The sequence below is a fragment of the Lepidochelys olivacea genome (genome assembly GCF_965140295.1).
Source record: "Lepidochelys olivacea isolate rLepOli2 genome assembly, chromosome: 13".
Taxonomy (NCBI): domain Eukaryota; kingdom Metazoa; phylum Chordata; order Testudines; family Cheloniidae; genus Lepidochelys; species Lepidochelys olivacea.
The window spans coordinates 31,756,562-31,772,086 of NC_140423.1; the positions used below are offsets into that span (position 1 = coordinate 31,756,562).

The following is a 15,525-nucleotide window of genomic DNA, read 5'->3' on the forward strand; positions in this document are numbered from 1 at the left end:
GCCTCAGACATAGGGAGGCTGGGCTGAAGGAGCCTTCACTGGTCTTTGGACTTGGGGCACCGCTCGCAGGGCTTGAGACGCAGATCGCCGGTGACTTGGCGCAGGCCCTTGGAGGTGTGCCCATCCCTGTAGCCCCGATACCAGGACTGACCTAGCCACTCCTCGAGTGTGTGGCACTGCTCCAGGGACACAAGCCAGTGGTCCCAAGAGCCTTGTTATTGGTCGCTCCCCACCTTGATGGCCAACTCGCTCCTGCTCCTGCTCAATGGACTGGCATCGCTTAAGGCACAGGGACTCATCACACTCGGACAGATCCCTGTTGCAGCACCGGGATCAGCACCGTCACAACCAGGACGAACGATTGGTACCATCCTGGTCTCCCAGACACGATCCCTCTTCTCTGGACTCCAGTACCGAACAGGAGTCCACATCAGCAGGCATGGCCCTGCACTGGGGATACCCACTCTAAAGGCGGCACCGCCCACTGCATCATGCTCTAGGGCCAGTGGCTGGCCCCCGGTACCCTTGGGGGTTCCCACAGCCCTCACAAGGGCTCACGTCGGCCTCGGGGGCCTCAGCTAAACCATCAGCCACGGTCTCCCACCCACCCCAGACTTTATAACCCTACCTTAGGGGAGTCAATCAGTATGCATTTATTTCATAGATAAGCTAACTCAAAAGCTGCACAGCTCAAGCTAAGTTGGGCCCAGAGTACGAGTCTCTAAAATTACCTTATCAGATTTGTTCTGCTGCCTTGCAGAATGAGAGTGAAAAATCATGTGGTAAGCTGTAATGTCTGGATCCATTGTTCTAACCACTGGAGCACAGCCTGCTCCCAGAGTCAGGAATAGAACTCATTGGGAAACGGTATATTATGCCCCCTTTAGGGACTTGCTCATATAAAGGATAACAGTGTGCTTCTGCTTCTCGTTATTCCTATAGCTTGAGTGGCTGAGGCCTTTTCTATAGCTCTGAAAGTCTTGGGTTCAGACTTTGCTGCTGTCCCATGGGGGAAGAAAACATAGTGTATGATCGTGTCAGTAAAGACTGCAACTTAATCCACATGCCAAGGGGCTGAACAGGTTATACAAGTGTACATAATACTGGCATTTTCAGAGTAATCAAAGCTTTATTTGACAGCCTTGATAGTATCTTGAGAATTTTTTGTATATTATACATATATATGACCCCCATCTTAAATTAGCATTTATTTAAGGGGTAGATGCCTCGAGACATTGAGCTACAGAGCCTTGCATAGGTAGGTCACCATTTTGAATGCAGCCTCTCCCAGGGGAGTTGTTCACCACTGCACTTGGTGCTAGTTGGCAGACTCAGCAGAGAAGCCATGGAGACTTAACTGCCCCTGTGCCTCTGAGAAGCAGGCCTGGCGGTACAGTATCTGGAAAGCTTGCACTGTTGTTGCCCTGCACGCAAACTGAGGACTACATTTTCCAGGGTTCACAAGCTGGCACCTTTTGCCAGCACTAAATCCGGAGCATTTTTAAAAATGAAGTTTGGGATTATATACAAGTTATTTGTAAATAAACAAATTAGTTCATGAAATATTTTTCATAAAATGTCACACATGGAATTGCACAAAATTTGGCAGCTGTGTCACACTGGTGAGTTTTTACTCACTCAAGGAGTCTCATGGGTTTCATTTGAACTACTATGAGTAAAGGAGATCAGTCAGGCTCAGTAATATAGTCATGGGTATGCTGCTTAGAAAGAATTTAAGGGCCAGTTTCTTATACACTTGCCTACATTTTTGCAGGTTAATAGCAGACACATAAATTTACCTGCAATAATTTGCACTTTCAAATTATACATCTAAGTCCCTAATTTGTGAATGTAATCAGGCATTCAGGGCCTGACGCAACATCCACTGAAGTCAAGGAGGGATTCCCGTTAGCTTCAGTGGGCTTTGGATGCGGGCTAAAACTGACCTAAACTGCAGGTGCAGATAGTTGCAGGCACAGTTATTTGCCTGCAGAAATGGAGACCCTATTCAGTTTTACCTATGTGCAAGAATTGCTAGCTGTTGTAATAGGAAGACTTGAATAGGATGTGTGCCTTTAATCAATCCTTCTCTTCTCATTTACACAGTGTTCACAACCACACCCCCAAGGTTGGAGAGCTTGATACAAGGAGAGCCATTCGTCAGGCATTTGATGTTTGGCAGAGAGTGACGCCACTAACCTTTGAAGAGGTCCCTTATCATGAAGTTAAAAGTGACAGGAAGGAAGCAGATATTATGATATTTTTTGCTTCTGGTTTCCATGGAGACAGTTCTCCATTTGATGGAGAAGGTGGATTCCTAGCCCATGCTTACTTTCCTGGACCAGGAATAGGAGGAGATACTCACTTCGATTCAGATGAGCCGTGGACTTTGGGAAATTCTAATCATGATGGTAAGATTGCAGGTCAAATGTATAAAACAAGAACAAGCTGAATGTAAACTCAACAATAGGCTTTTAGTGGGGGAAATGGCAGGTTAGTGGAGCCCTCTTTTTCCAGAGATTGGCCCCAGTTAAAAAGAAATGCACTCCCTCTTAAATGCACAAGTCCCTGATGTGTGTGCACATATTAGAGGTTTATGCACCTTCTCACCTATATGCACATGAATGAATGTATTTAGGAGTGAGCAAAAATGTGTGTATACTTAGCTGTGCAGGTCTTTGAAGATTTGGGCCACTATCTCTGCAGAGATGATTGTCCCTTAGGGGAGGAAGGTGGTATGAGTGCTGAAGAAAGAGAGGCAAAGTTGGCATCCCTATCCCAAGCCGACTGAGATGCTGAGTGTGCTCAGCAAAGACAGTGATGCAGTTGCTCAGCAGGGAGTTCAGAGGTAAGAAAGCAGAAAAAGGTTTCAGTTGTAAGTTTCATAATTTTTTACTTAATTTCTAATTTCCCAAATATTATTTTGGCCTGAAATTTCCCATGTTGAGTTTCAGGCCAGAAGAGAGGGTTTGTTGGCTAGTTTAAAGATGCTTGTTGGGAATAAGGAAAACTGTCTTTTGAGTATTAAACAGTGAAGACATTTTGTGTGCTTTTGGGTTTTATCTTCCCTTCCAATAACCCCAAACACTTGCTTTTTTTATTTTCAGACCTTTTCTTCAGTGGGAGCATGGGTCTTTCACAAGTTGAAAAAGAGTGTTAAGCTATTTTAACTGAACGCTAAATGATACATAAGACTCCAATTACAGATCCATGTGCATGGAGAAGATCATGGATTCAGAACAATTCCTAGAAAAAAATGCATTGTCAAGATAAAGTTATGCTTGTAAATAAAGATTAGTTAATTTTAAACACTATTAGAACATTGTAGCTTAAAGGAAACATGTTTAATACTAGGAATTTGGAGTTCTGTGAAGGGTCATCACCATAGTATCAAAGTGCCTGAGTTAAGGTGTAATGCCCCCTCAGTGCAGGCTCTGTTCACCTTTGAAGGGTAGTCTGTTCCTCCCTTATTGTGTCACTCAGTTGGTATTCCCCCTCACTGTAGGCTCTCTCTTTCAGTATGTTTTCTTCATAAGTGCTGTTGCCAGAGTTTGAAGCAGTTTCACTTTGGTAGGGGCTTTCTCCCCATGTGGCTGAATGTTATCCCTTTCATTGAAAGAACAGGAGTACTTGTGGCACCTTAGAGACTAACAAATTTATTAGAGCATAAGCTTTCCTGGGCTACAGCCCACTTCATCAGATGCATAGAATGGAACATTCATTGTAGATGATGTCCTTCAGCTGGGGTATTACTACCCTTTGCTTCTAGATTTGTTTCCTAAAGCGTGTTCTTTGTAATTAGTGTTGTCTCCATCCTGATGGCAGGGTTGGCTGTTCATTTTGGAACTGAAATAGACTCACCAAAAAAACAACAACCCCACCAGCAGTAGGTCAGTAACAAAGCTCTCTTTCTATATTGTGCTTTTCTACATAAAAAAGGAAAGATTTTAGAATAGCTGCTGCCAATTTTATAATTTTTGAAACTCTTAAGACAGACAGATAAAGTGGGCTACTCAATAAAAAGCAGAGCTACATAGACTATTAATATCTAAGACATTCTACCCCTGATGGGAATGTTTTTTAACACAACTCTATAGAAAACTCAGGCAAACTATCTGAAACTTACCGTGAAGCATTGGTGTTTGCAAAACTGTTATTCACTGAATGACATCAGCAGTGCAGGGCACTGAAATTGGCATTGTAGGTCCTGCTTAAATGCTCACCAAAATATTTCTGGCATGTGAGACTATTCTCTGTATATGATATTAGCAAAAAGAACGAGGAGTACTTGTGGCACCTTAGAGACTAATACATTTATTTGAGCATAAGCTTTTGTGGGCTAAAACCCACTTCGTCGGATGCATTCAGTGGAAAATACAGTAGGAAGATATAGATATACACAGAGAACATGAAAAAATGGGTGTTGCCACACACGCTATAATGAGAGTGATCAATTAAGGTGAGCTATTATCGGCAGGAGAAAAAAACCTTATCCTGCTGATAATAACTCACCTTAATTGATCACTCTCGTTATAGTGTATATGGCAACACCCATTTTTTCACGTTCTCTGTCTATTGTGACAGGGTCGGGCCAGATGGCTATAGGAGAGTAATAGAAGGCAGATATATTAGCCCCAGGCTAAGTAGGTCCCCTTTCCCTGGGTAAGGTAGCAGGGAAGGTTCCAGAACAATCAGGAACCTTCTGGAGACAATTAAGACAGACAGGCTGATTAGAACACCTGCAGCCAATCAAGAAGCTGCTAGAATCAATTAAGAAAGGCTAATCAGGGCACCTGGGTTTTAAAAAGGAGCTCACTTCAGTTTGTGGTGTGCGTGTGAGGAGCTGGGAGCAAGAGGCACTAGGAGCTGAGAGTGAGAACGCGGACTGTTGGAGTACTGAGGTGTACAAGCATTATCAGACACCAGGAGGAAGGTCCTATGGTGAGGATAAAGAAGGTGTTGGGAGGAGGCCATGAGGGAGTAGCCCAGGGAGTTGTAGCTGTCACACAGCTGTTCCAGGAGGCACTCTAGACAGCTGCATTCCACAGGGCCCTGGGCTGGAACCCGGAGTAGAGGGCAGGCCCGGGTTCCCCCCAAATCCTCCCAACTCCTGGTCAGACACAGGAGGAGTCGACCTGGACTGTGGGTTCAGAAAAACGGCCAAACTGAGAGCTGCCGTGAAGCTCCAAGGCAAGCAAATCCGCCAATAAGCACAAGACCCAGCAAGGTAGAGCAGGAACTTTGTCACAGTATATATATATCTTCCTACTGTATTTTCCACTGCATGCATCCGATGAAGTGGGTTTTAGCCCATGAAAGCTTATGCTCAAATAAATTTGTTAGTCTCTAAGGTGCCACAAGTACTCCTCTTTATTTTTGCTGATACAAACTAACACGGCTGCCACTCTGAAACCTGTGTATGATATTGATTCTTTCTTAACACTGACTACAGGAGGAACCCATTTAGTCCATGCAGTATTGTTAAGCTAGTGCCCATGAGCCTGGTTTAACAACTGTCTTTGGCTGGCGTACCTGTAGTTTTTTTGCTTTTCACCTGTCTCACCCTCAACAGTTTTAACAAGTTGACAGTAACATGCAATTGTTGTCCAACCAGAAGAAATGTGGGGGACTCTTCAGTAAGAGTAGGAGTACTTGTGGCACCTTAGAGACTTACCAATTTATTTGAGCATAAGCTTTCGTGAGCTACAGCTCACTTCATCGGATGCATAAAGTGGAAAGTACAGTGAGGAGATTTTATATATACACAGTCCATGAAAAAATACACATTGTAAGGAGAGTGATCACTTAAGATGAGCTATTACCAGCAGGAGAGTGGGGTGGGGGGAGAGAAAACCTTTTGAAGTGATAATCAAGGTGGGCCATTTCCAGCACATTTCCAGGAGTTAACAAGAACGTCTGAGGAACAGTGGGGTTCTTGGGGGGCTGGGGGAGGAATAAACAAGGGGAAATAGTTTTACTTAATATAATGACTCAACCACTCCCAGTCTCTATTCAAGCCTAAGTTAATTGTATCCAATTTGCAAATTAATTCCAATTCAGCAGTCTCTCACTGCAGTCTGTTTTCAAAGTCTTTTTGGTGAAGGATAGTCACTTTGAGATCAGAAATTGAGTGACCAGAGAGATTGAAGTGTTCTCCGACTGGTTTATGAATGTTATAATTCTTGATATCTGATTTGTGTCCATTTATTCTTCTACGTAGAGACTGTCCAGTTTCCCCAATGTACATGGCAGAGGGGCATTGCTGGCACATGATAGCATATATCACATTGGTAGATGTGCAGGTGAACGAGCCTCTGATAGTGTGGCTGATGTGATTAGGCCCTATGATGGTGTCTCCTGAATAGATATGTGGACACAGTTGGCAACGGGCTTTGTTGCAAGGATAGGTTCCTGGGTTAGTGTTTTTGTTGTGTGGTGTGTGGTTGCCGGTGAGTATTTGCTTCAGGTTGGGGGCTGTCTGTAGGGAAGGACTGGCCTGTCTCCCAAGATTTGTGAGAGTGTTGGGTCGTCCTTCAGGATAGGTTGTAGATCCTTGATAATGCGTTGGAGAGGTTTTAGTTGAGGGCTGAAGGTGATGGCTAGTGGCGTTCTGTTATTTTCTTTGTTGGGCCTGTCCTGTAGTAGGTGACTTCTGGGTACTCTTCTGGCTCTGTCAATCTGTTTCTTCACTTCAGCAGGTGGGTATTGTAGCTGTAAGAATGCTTGATAGAGATCTTGTAAGTGTTTGTACATCTCATCTTAAGTGATCACTCTCCTTACAATGTGTATTTTTTCATGGTCTGTGTGTATATAAAATCTCCTCACTGTACTTTCCACTTTATGCATCCGATGAAGTGAGCTGTAGCTCACGAAAGCTTATGCTCAAATAAATTTGTTAGTCTCTAAGGTGCCACAAGTACTCCTTTTCTTTTTGCGGATACAGACTAACACGGCTGCTACTCTGAAACCTTTCAGTAAGAGTGCAAACTGTGTTTCAAATTCAGTAAAGAAAGAATTAGTCATTTCTGAATAGATGACATTCCATGTGAAGAACACAAGACTTCTTTGGTTTTTCTCACAGGACACAAAAACTGTGGTCCATTTGAATTAATTAGCTAGCTAAACGTTTAATACAGTTTCTGGATAGTTCACATGTTAGGTGTAGGGGCTGTCAGACAGATTCCAGTTTCTGGCCACTATGGCTAAGCATTTATGTCCATTCAGAACATGAGTCCCTCAAAAGAGCCAGTAAAAATCCACATAGAAATGCTTCCATGTTTTCTCAGACCATGACTGTGAATATTGGGGTGCCCTATATATTCTTTACCCTCTGACATGACAATCAAGCCTTCTTCTCAGTAGTATGAGCCAACCTAGGCCATCAAAAGTGACTGATTATTTTCCTTCATAGTCACCATTCCATATTGTGTAACATGAGGCTTTAGAGTTATAAAACCGGAGGGAAATATACATTGTTCATATTGTTATTTTATCATGTGTTTAACTTGGTGTCAGCCCTTCCCATTCACACTGAAAAGTGACAATATAATTAAGAATTGTATTTGGCAAGTTAAAAAGACTGAAGTGAAGAGGCACACAGTAGAAAATCCCTAACACCAGGGTGGGTTAGCATTTTCCAGTGTTAAGCTGTTTTATGGGCTGCTGTTTTTCCTTATTTTGATGGCAACATACTACAACCAGAGTGCATTGCGCTCAAACCAAAATATAGTTGTTTAATCATATTTAGCTTACATTTTTATTATTGATTGTTTCCGTATTATTAGTGTTAGTGTTGCAGTTATAGGACTACTGCCCTCTGTCCCCTTTCTGATTACTCTTGAGTTAATCCAGTTCAAGCCTTGAGGTGGAATCTCACGATTTTCTTTGAGTAGTGTCCCTGTGGGTGCACCACTGTAGGTGTGCTTGCGTCCTTACGCTGCTGATCAGAGAACTTCGCTAGCAGTGTCCATGAGGCCCGGCTAGCTAGTGTGTGCTGGCTAACCCCGTTCAGTTACTTCTCAACTGCCCCTGGCTAGAGACAGAACTAGTCACGGTCCTTTAAGACCGTCGTTTTCGCTTTTTGCATTTCTATAGTTAGTCTCCTTGTACTTAGTTGTAGTTTCGGCTCCTTTCTTATCAACTGGCACAGCTGTGAGACCACATGCCAGGCTTCACATGTGAAACCTTGAGATGTGCTTCAGCTCAGTTTACAGACCAGAGACAGATTGGACAAATCCCTGTCACTATCCACCAGGGTCAAAAACTCCTTAGACTGGTGGAAGGACCCAGTCAATGTTTGCAAAGGGATCCCCTTCTCGCACCCTCCCGCCATCATTGCTTCTCACCACTGACTCATCACTCATAGGGTGGGGCGCACATCTTAACAGTCTCATGGCACAAGGCAGGTGGTCATCCATGGAGATATCCCTTTACATCAACCTCCTCAAGCAAAGGGTGGTCAGGAAAGCCTGCGCCCATTTCCTCCTGCTGATCAAAGGCTAAGAGATAACATAGCCTGTATGTACTACATCAATCGACAAGGGGGAGCCAGGTTGCCTTCCCTCTGTGCAGAGGTGATGAGATTGTGGAACTGGTGTATCTCCCATGATGTCACACTGTCTGTGGGTTAACTTCCAGGCACACAAAGTTTGATAACGGACAGCCTCAGTCACAAATTCACACACAATCATGAGTGAAAGATAGACCCGGCAGTACTTCACGACCTATTCAGGCAATGGGGGACACCGACCACAGACCTGTTAGCCAGTCACCTGAACAAGAAATGTCAATGCTACTGCTCCAGAGCAGGGATAGGACAACACTCCCTGGGCAGCGCTCTCCTGGGACAGGGACCGTCTCTATGCCTTTCCTCCCTTTCTCCTACTTTGATGGTCCTATTGAAAATAAAAAGAGAAGGAGCACACATCATACTGATTGCTGCCATTTGGCCGAGACAGACCTAGTACCCTTCCCTGTCACAGCTTGTGACATGCCCCCCAATCTCTCTCCAATCCAATCCTCTTCTTGCAGAACATTAATGATCTGGATGATGGGATGGATTGCACCTTCAGCAAATCCGCGGATGACACGAAGCTGGGGGGAGAGTTAGATACACTGGAGGGTAGGGATAAGGTCCAGAGTGACCGAGACAAATTGGAGGATTGGGCTAAAAGAAATCTGATGAGGTTCAACAAGGACAAGTGCAGAGTCCTGCACGTAGGATGGAAGAATCCAGTGCACTGCTACAGACTGAGGACCGACTGGCTAAGCAGCAGTTCCGCAGAAAAGGACCTGGGGATTACAGTGGACGAGAAGCTGGATATGAGTCAACAGTGTGTCCTTGTTGCCAAGAAGGCTAATGGCATATTGGGCTGCATTAGTAAGAGCATTGCCAGCAGATCGAGGGAAGTGATTATTCCCTCTATTCGGCATTGGTGAGGCCACATCTGGAGTATTGTGTCCTGTTTTGGGCCCCCCACTACAGAAAAGATGTGGACAAATTGGAGAGAGTCCAGCGGAGGGCAACGAAAATGATTAGGGGGCTGGGGCACATGACTTATGAGGAGAGACTGAGGGAACTGGGCTTATTTAGTCTGCAGAAGAGAAGAGTGAGGGGGGATTTGATAGCAGCCTTCAACTACCTGAAGGGGGTTTCCAAAGAGGATGGAGCTTGGCTGTTCTCAGTGATGGCAGAAGACAGAACAAGGAGCAATGGTCTCAAGTTGCAGTGGTGGAGGTCTAGGTTGGATATTAGGAAAAACTGTTTCATTAGGAGGGTGGTGAAGCACTGGAATGGGTTACTTATGGAAGTGGTGGAATCTCCATCCTTAAAGGTTTTTAAGGCCTGGCTTGACAAAGCCCTGGCTAGGATGATTTAGTTGGGTTTGGTATATTTGAGCAGGGGGTTGGTTGAGCAGGTTAGATGACCTCCTGAGGTCTCTTCCAACCCTAATCTTCTATGATTCTATGGCAGGTTTTCATACCAGTGCAGGTTTCACATGCTTCTCCCAAAAGCATGCTATTTGCTGTATTCACACTAGAGGTTAACCAGAACCCTGGTGGGCTCCTCTGGTCAGCTAGCAGCATGGTGGGACAGCATCTTCTAAGACTGTTTGGCTGATCTGAGCTATGCAGAACTGATCTGAGCAATCCAATCTTCTTCTGCACCCTAACTGCAAAGTGAACTGGTCAGAGCCTGCCTTATAGCAAAACCTGTGCTTTAACCCATACCCCCAGCTGTGCAAATAAGCAAAGGTTCTAAACACAGGCATAAGGGTTTTGTATGAGGGTGGTTGGGCTGTTGGGGCTAAAACACAGGTTAGAGCCACCTTAAGTCTGCAGTGTAGACACACTCTTAGCACTATGGGCGTTTCTAAGTTACAGGAGCCACCCTAGGCCATCTTATGGGCCACTGTGCTTCCCAGAAAATCCATAGTGCATTCCTACCCTGACATGCCTGCGTAGCCCCCAGACCAGCTCCAGTGCTGGGACTTGTGAGGGGGTCCTTGGGAGGCAGCCACACAGCCTTCTTGCACTGTACCTTTGCCAAAAGAATCCTCCCTTGTTTTGGAGAGCCCCTTTTCGTCGCTCTAGCCCCTTAAACTGAAGTAATGGAGATGGAGTGCAGGAGAGGAGTTTCTCTATTATGCTGTAGCTCTTTGTTGAAGGCAAATTGTGATCCAAAGGAAATCATTGGGAGTTTTAAGGACTGCATTGTTAAATTTTCAGTACCTTTAGTTAAGATTTTTTGCTGATAAATATTTGAATAAATCATAATTGATCTGATTTTAAGGAAACAAAAAATCTATATTCAGATGTGGTCACATAGAGGGAATACTTTCTGGACTCGCTAAACCAAGAAAAATATTACATATCCCCAAAAGGGGGGGGATGGGATAGCTCAGTGGTTTGAGCATTGGCCTGCTAAACCCAGGGTTGTGAGCTCAATCCTTGAGGGGGCCATTTAGGGATCGGGGGCAAAAATTGGGGATTGGTCCTGCTTTGAGCAGGGGGTTGGACTAGATGACCTCCTGAGGTCCCTTCCAACCCTGATATTCTATGATTCTAAAAGGGTGGGTTTTTTGTTTGTTTGTTTTAAATCACACTATTCTTCTTTGAATATGTGTCAGTGTGGATCATCAGTTGGATGAGCAGTACCAACAGACAATGTGTCAGTGTGGTGAATCTTCGATTAAACAGGTAACGGCGTTTTAGCACCTAGCTGGCTGAGAAATTGGTTTATGGATGTAACCCAGAATAATAGCATATTTCGGTAACAGTCATACAGTAAAATCCCATAGTTTTACGCACAGTGTTGTTACACACATTTCAACAGGATAATAATATTCAGTTGATTGAGTTTTCAAATGATACCTCACAAGGCATATTTCATACAAAATATATCATAGCCATATAAAAATGGTGAACATGGGGTACAGGGAGTCACAGGTACTTTTTAAATTTGCCTTCCTTTTCTGTTCAGGATTTCCCAAACAGTCATATCCTCCCTCGTGAAATAGTCCAGGACACTGTTTCTTGAAATATAATGGAGCAAATACTTAAGCAAATAATTTGCAAACATCTAGAAGCTGATAAGGTGATAAGTAACAGCATGGATTTGTCAAGAACAAATCATGTCAAACCAATCTGATAGCTTTCTTTGAGAGGGTAACAAGCTTTGTGGATGGGGGAAGTGGTAGACGTTGTATATCTTGACTTTAGTAAAACTTTTGATAGTGTCTCACATGACCTTCTCATAAACAAACTAGAGAAATGCAACCTAGATGGAGCTAGTATCACATGGGTGCATAACTTCTTGGAAAACCATTCCCAGAGAGTAGTTAACAGTGGTTCACAGTCATGCTGGAAGGGATAACAAGTGGGTTCCCGCATGGATCAGTTCTGTTCAATATCTTCATCAGTGATTTAGATAATGGCATGGAGCGTACGCTTATAAAGTTTGCAGACGATACCAAGCTGGGAGAGGTTGCAAGTGCTTTGGAGGATATGATTAAAATTCAAAATGATCTGGACAAACTGGAGAAATGGTCTGAAGTAAATAGGATGAAATTCTATAAGGACAAATGCAAAGTACTCCACTTAGGAAGGAACAATCAATTGCACACATACAAAATGGGAAATGACTGCCTAGCAAGGAGTACTGCGAAAAGGGATCTGAGGGTCATAGTGAACCACAGGCTACATATGAGTCAACAGTGTTACACTGTTGCAAAAAAGTGAATATCATTCTGGGATGTATTAGCAGGAGTGTTGTAAGCAAAACACGAGAAGTAATTCTTCTGCTCTACTCCATCCTGATTAGGCCTCAGCTGGAGTATTGTGTCCAGTTCTGGTTGCCACATTTCAGGAAAGATGTGGACAAATTGGAGAAAGTCCAGAGAGGAGCAACAAGAATGATTAAAGTTCTCAAAAACATGACCTGTGAGGGAAGATTGAAAAAACTGGGTTTGTTTAGTCTGGAAAAGAGAAGTCTGAGAGGGGACATGATCGGTGTTCCGTCTAATTTTTTTGCATCCATGTGCGGAATGAATTTTGTTATGTGCACCAATATGGAGGTGATGTTTGACGGGGGTGGGGCCGAGGGGTTCTGAGTGTGGGACCGGGCTCAGGGCTGGGGCAGAGGATTGGGGTGTCAGGGGGGTGAAGGCTCTGGCTGGGGGTGCTTGCTTAGGTGGGGCTGGGGATGAGGGGATTGGGGTGCGGGAGGGGGCTCAGGGCTAGGGAAGAGGATTTGGATGTGGGCGGATGAGGGCTTTTGCTGGAGGTGTGGGCTCAGGTGGGGCTGGGGATGAGAGGTTTGGGGTGTGTAAGGGGGCTCAGGGCTGGGGCAGTGGGTTGGGTGCGGGGGGTGAGGGCTCCAGCTTGGGGTGCGGGCTCTGGGGTGGGACCAGGGATGAGGGGTTTTGGGTGCAGGCTGCCTCAGGGGATGTATTAGCAGGCGTGTTGTAAGCAACACATGAGAAGTGTCCCTTCCATGGCAGCTCTGGCTGGGCTGGACTGGGTCCGGCCAGGCCACGGGAGAGGCTCCTCTCCCGAGCTGCGGAAGTTCTGGCGGGGCTGGGCAAGGGGAGGGGCTCCTCTCCTTGGCAGCTCCGGCAGGGCTGGGCTGGGCCGGGGAAGGAGTGCCTCTGCCCACCTATGCAGCCCTTGATAGCCTGCTGCATGGCCGCACAGCTTAGAGGGAACTTAGGACACGATAACAGTTTTCAAGTACATAAAAGGTTGTTACAAGTAGAATAGAGAAAAAAAATATTCTTAACCACTGAGGACAGGACAAAAAGCAATGGGCTTAAATTGCAGCAATGGAGATTTAGGTTGGACATTAGGAAAAACTTCCTAACTGTCAGGGTGGTTAAGTACTGGAATAAATTGTCTAGGTAGGTTGTGGAATCTCCATCATTGGAGATTTTTAAGAGCAGGTTAGACAAACACCTGTCAGGGATGGTCTAGATAATACTTAGTCCTGCCATGAGTGCAGGGGACTGGACTAGATGACCTCTCAAGATCCCTTCCAGTCCTACGATTCTGTGATTCTTCTCACGAAGGCCCTGCCTTGACTAGAGTTTGTTGTCATGTTGTAACTCAGTTGTGCCCTCTAGTACATAAAAAACTCCAAAAGGACTAGAGAATGTGCTTCAAATCTTGCTGTGTAGCCTATGGCCCCCACTAGACTTCAGCTCAGTTGTCACTGTAGGCATAGACTATACTAAACAAGCGAGATCAGTCCTCTGCTGACTGTTCCATGCTGCCCTCTCTGGCTAGGTAATTAAACTCTACTGCCGTGGGGTCAACCCGGTCAGAAGTCACCTAACAATTTAAAATTCCCAGTGCAAATGAATGCTCCTGTTTGTGACCAACTTCTAATGGTGAACATCTTTCTTTAGGGAACCCATTCATGCTTCCTGATATTTATACCTAGAGACCCCAGGTGAGGCGCTGCCAGCACATTTCCTCCTGCCCAGCCCAAGATGTCAGTGCTCTGGTTAGCTTGAAACCGAGGCATATGCAATATGGGAGCCCCATGACTCACGACAGGAATTATCAGGTCTACAATAGGATTTTGGGGCAACTCACACAGCTGGTAATTCAGCGGATAGGGGACCAGTGCCATGAAAAATTATGGCTATGAAGGTGGCCTCCCGGAAGGTCAAGGACAGTAGCAAAAGGTCTAGGTGGGCACATAGACACATTCCTTTTCTGAGAAATTGGAGAGAATTATGACAAACCCAGACTGTGTGGTGGATACAGGTAGAGGCACCTGGCAGGGCTCTGAGAAGGGAGGAGATGGCTTATCTGCAGATCCAGCCCTCTGATTCCAGGGAGATTCAAACCCAGCCCTCTGAGCTCCAAGAGACCTACGATTCGTAGATTCCAAGGTCAGAAGGGGCCATTTTGAACATCTAGTCTGACGTTCTGGCATCTGAATAACTCCTTCCTGAGTCTCATGACCTGTCTGGAAAAACAAAGGCCAACCCACATGAGATTACAGAGATCAAGGAGGCGACACTGGAAGAGATGCCATTGCAGCCGGGTAAGGGATTGGTTTTTTTATTTACTTGGTCTGTGGGTAAAAACCTTTGTGGTGTTACGGAGGCTGCCATTGCTGTTGTTTACAGGCCTGTACATGTGGGAAGTACCCAGCTCTTCCAAACGTCCCTTTTTCCTCTGTCTTGGAAAGCTGGGGGCAAGGGTAATTCAGAAGTTAACTGCATACGTGCAAGTTACCAAGGTTTAACCAGGAGAAGACTTTATTCCTGTAATATGAGCAGCTAACAACTCCAGCTGTATGGGTACTGTCACACGAGCAGCAGACAGCCTAGCATTTTTCAAACTTGTAAAAGCAGCAAATCAAAGCATGCAATTTCATGAAAGTAGTCAGTAAAAGTCATTTTCACCTTACACGCTGCTAAACTGATAATGCATGGCAGTGCACTTGTATCATATGCATCTTGGGTAAGAAGTAAAGGAAAACTTGTGGTTTCAAAAGTGTTTAAAAGTGGCCTGTAGCTAAACCAATTCATTTGCACATAACAGAGCACGCAGTTATGTGAGCAGCCCTTCATTCAGGCCAAGGTGGACACACTGATATTGGCCGTGGAAAGTATCAAAAATATTCGACTATCATAAGCTGTTGATTTTAGAGCTAATTTTTTACTCATTCTTATGGGTCAATATCTGAGGGTGTTTAATGCAGCCAATATTCTAATCAGTTTTTAATAATTTTCAGCCTTCCTTACCTGATAGCAGAAATGCCCTCTCCACCTATCAGTCAACTTGCCTGTACCCCAGTTCTGCTGCATAGTCAGTGGGCTTTTGGTTCTAGTATCTGTAGCAAGTCAATATTACCCAGAGTTGTGACTTCCTGAAATTTATAGGAATTAGGGCTGTCAAGCGATTTAAAATATTCATCGCGATTAATCACTCTGTTAATAATAGAATACCATTTAAATATTTTTGGATGTTTTCTACATTTTCAAATGTATTGATTTCAATTACAACACAGAA

At 44.7% G+C, this 15,525-nt stretch overlaps 1 protein-coding gene across 8 annotated transcripts in view; it reads left to right on the top strand.

Annotated features, from left to right (window-relative positions):
* MMP24 (matrix metallopeptidase 24) overlaps nt 1-15,525 on the top strand; it is a 162,623-nt gene that overhangs the window by 62,203 nt on the left and 84,895 nt on the right. For all 8 annotated transcript variants that reach the window (XM_084645639.1, XM_084645636.1, XM_084645637.1 and 5 more), the window contains one exon: nt 2,107-2,411. In XM_084645639.1, coding sequence (XP_084501765.1) covers nt 2,107-2,411 — 305 coding nt within the window. The remainder of the gene's footprint in view (nt 1-2,106; nt 2,412-15,525) is intronic.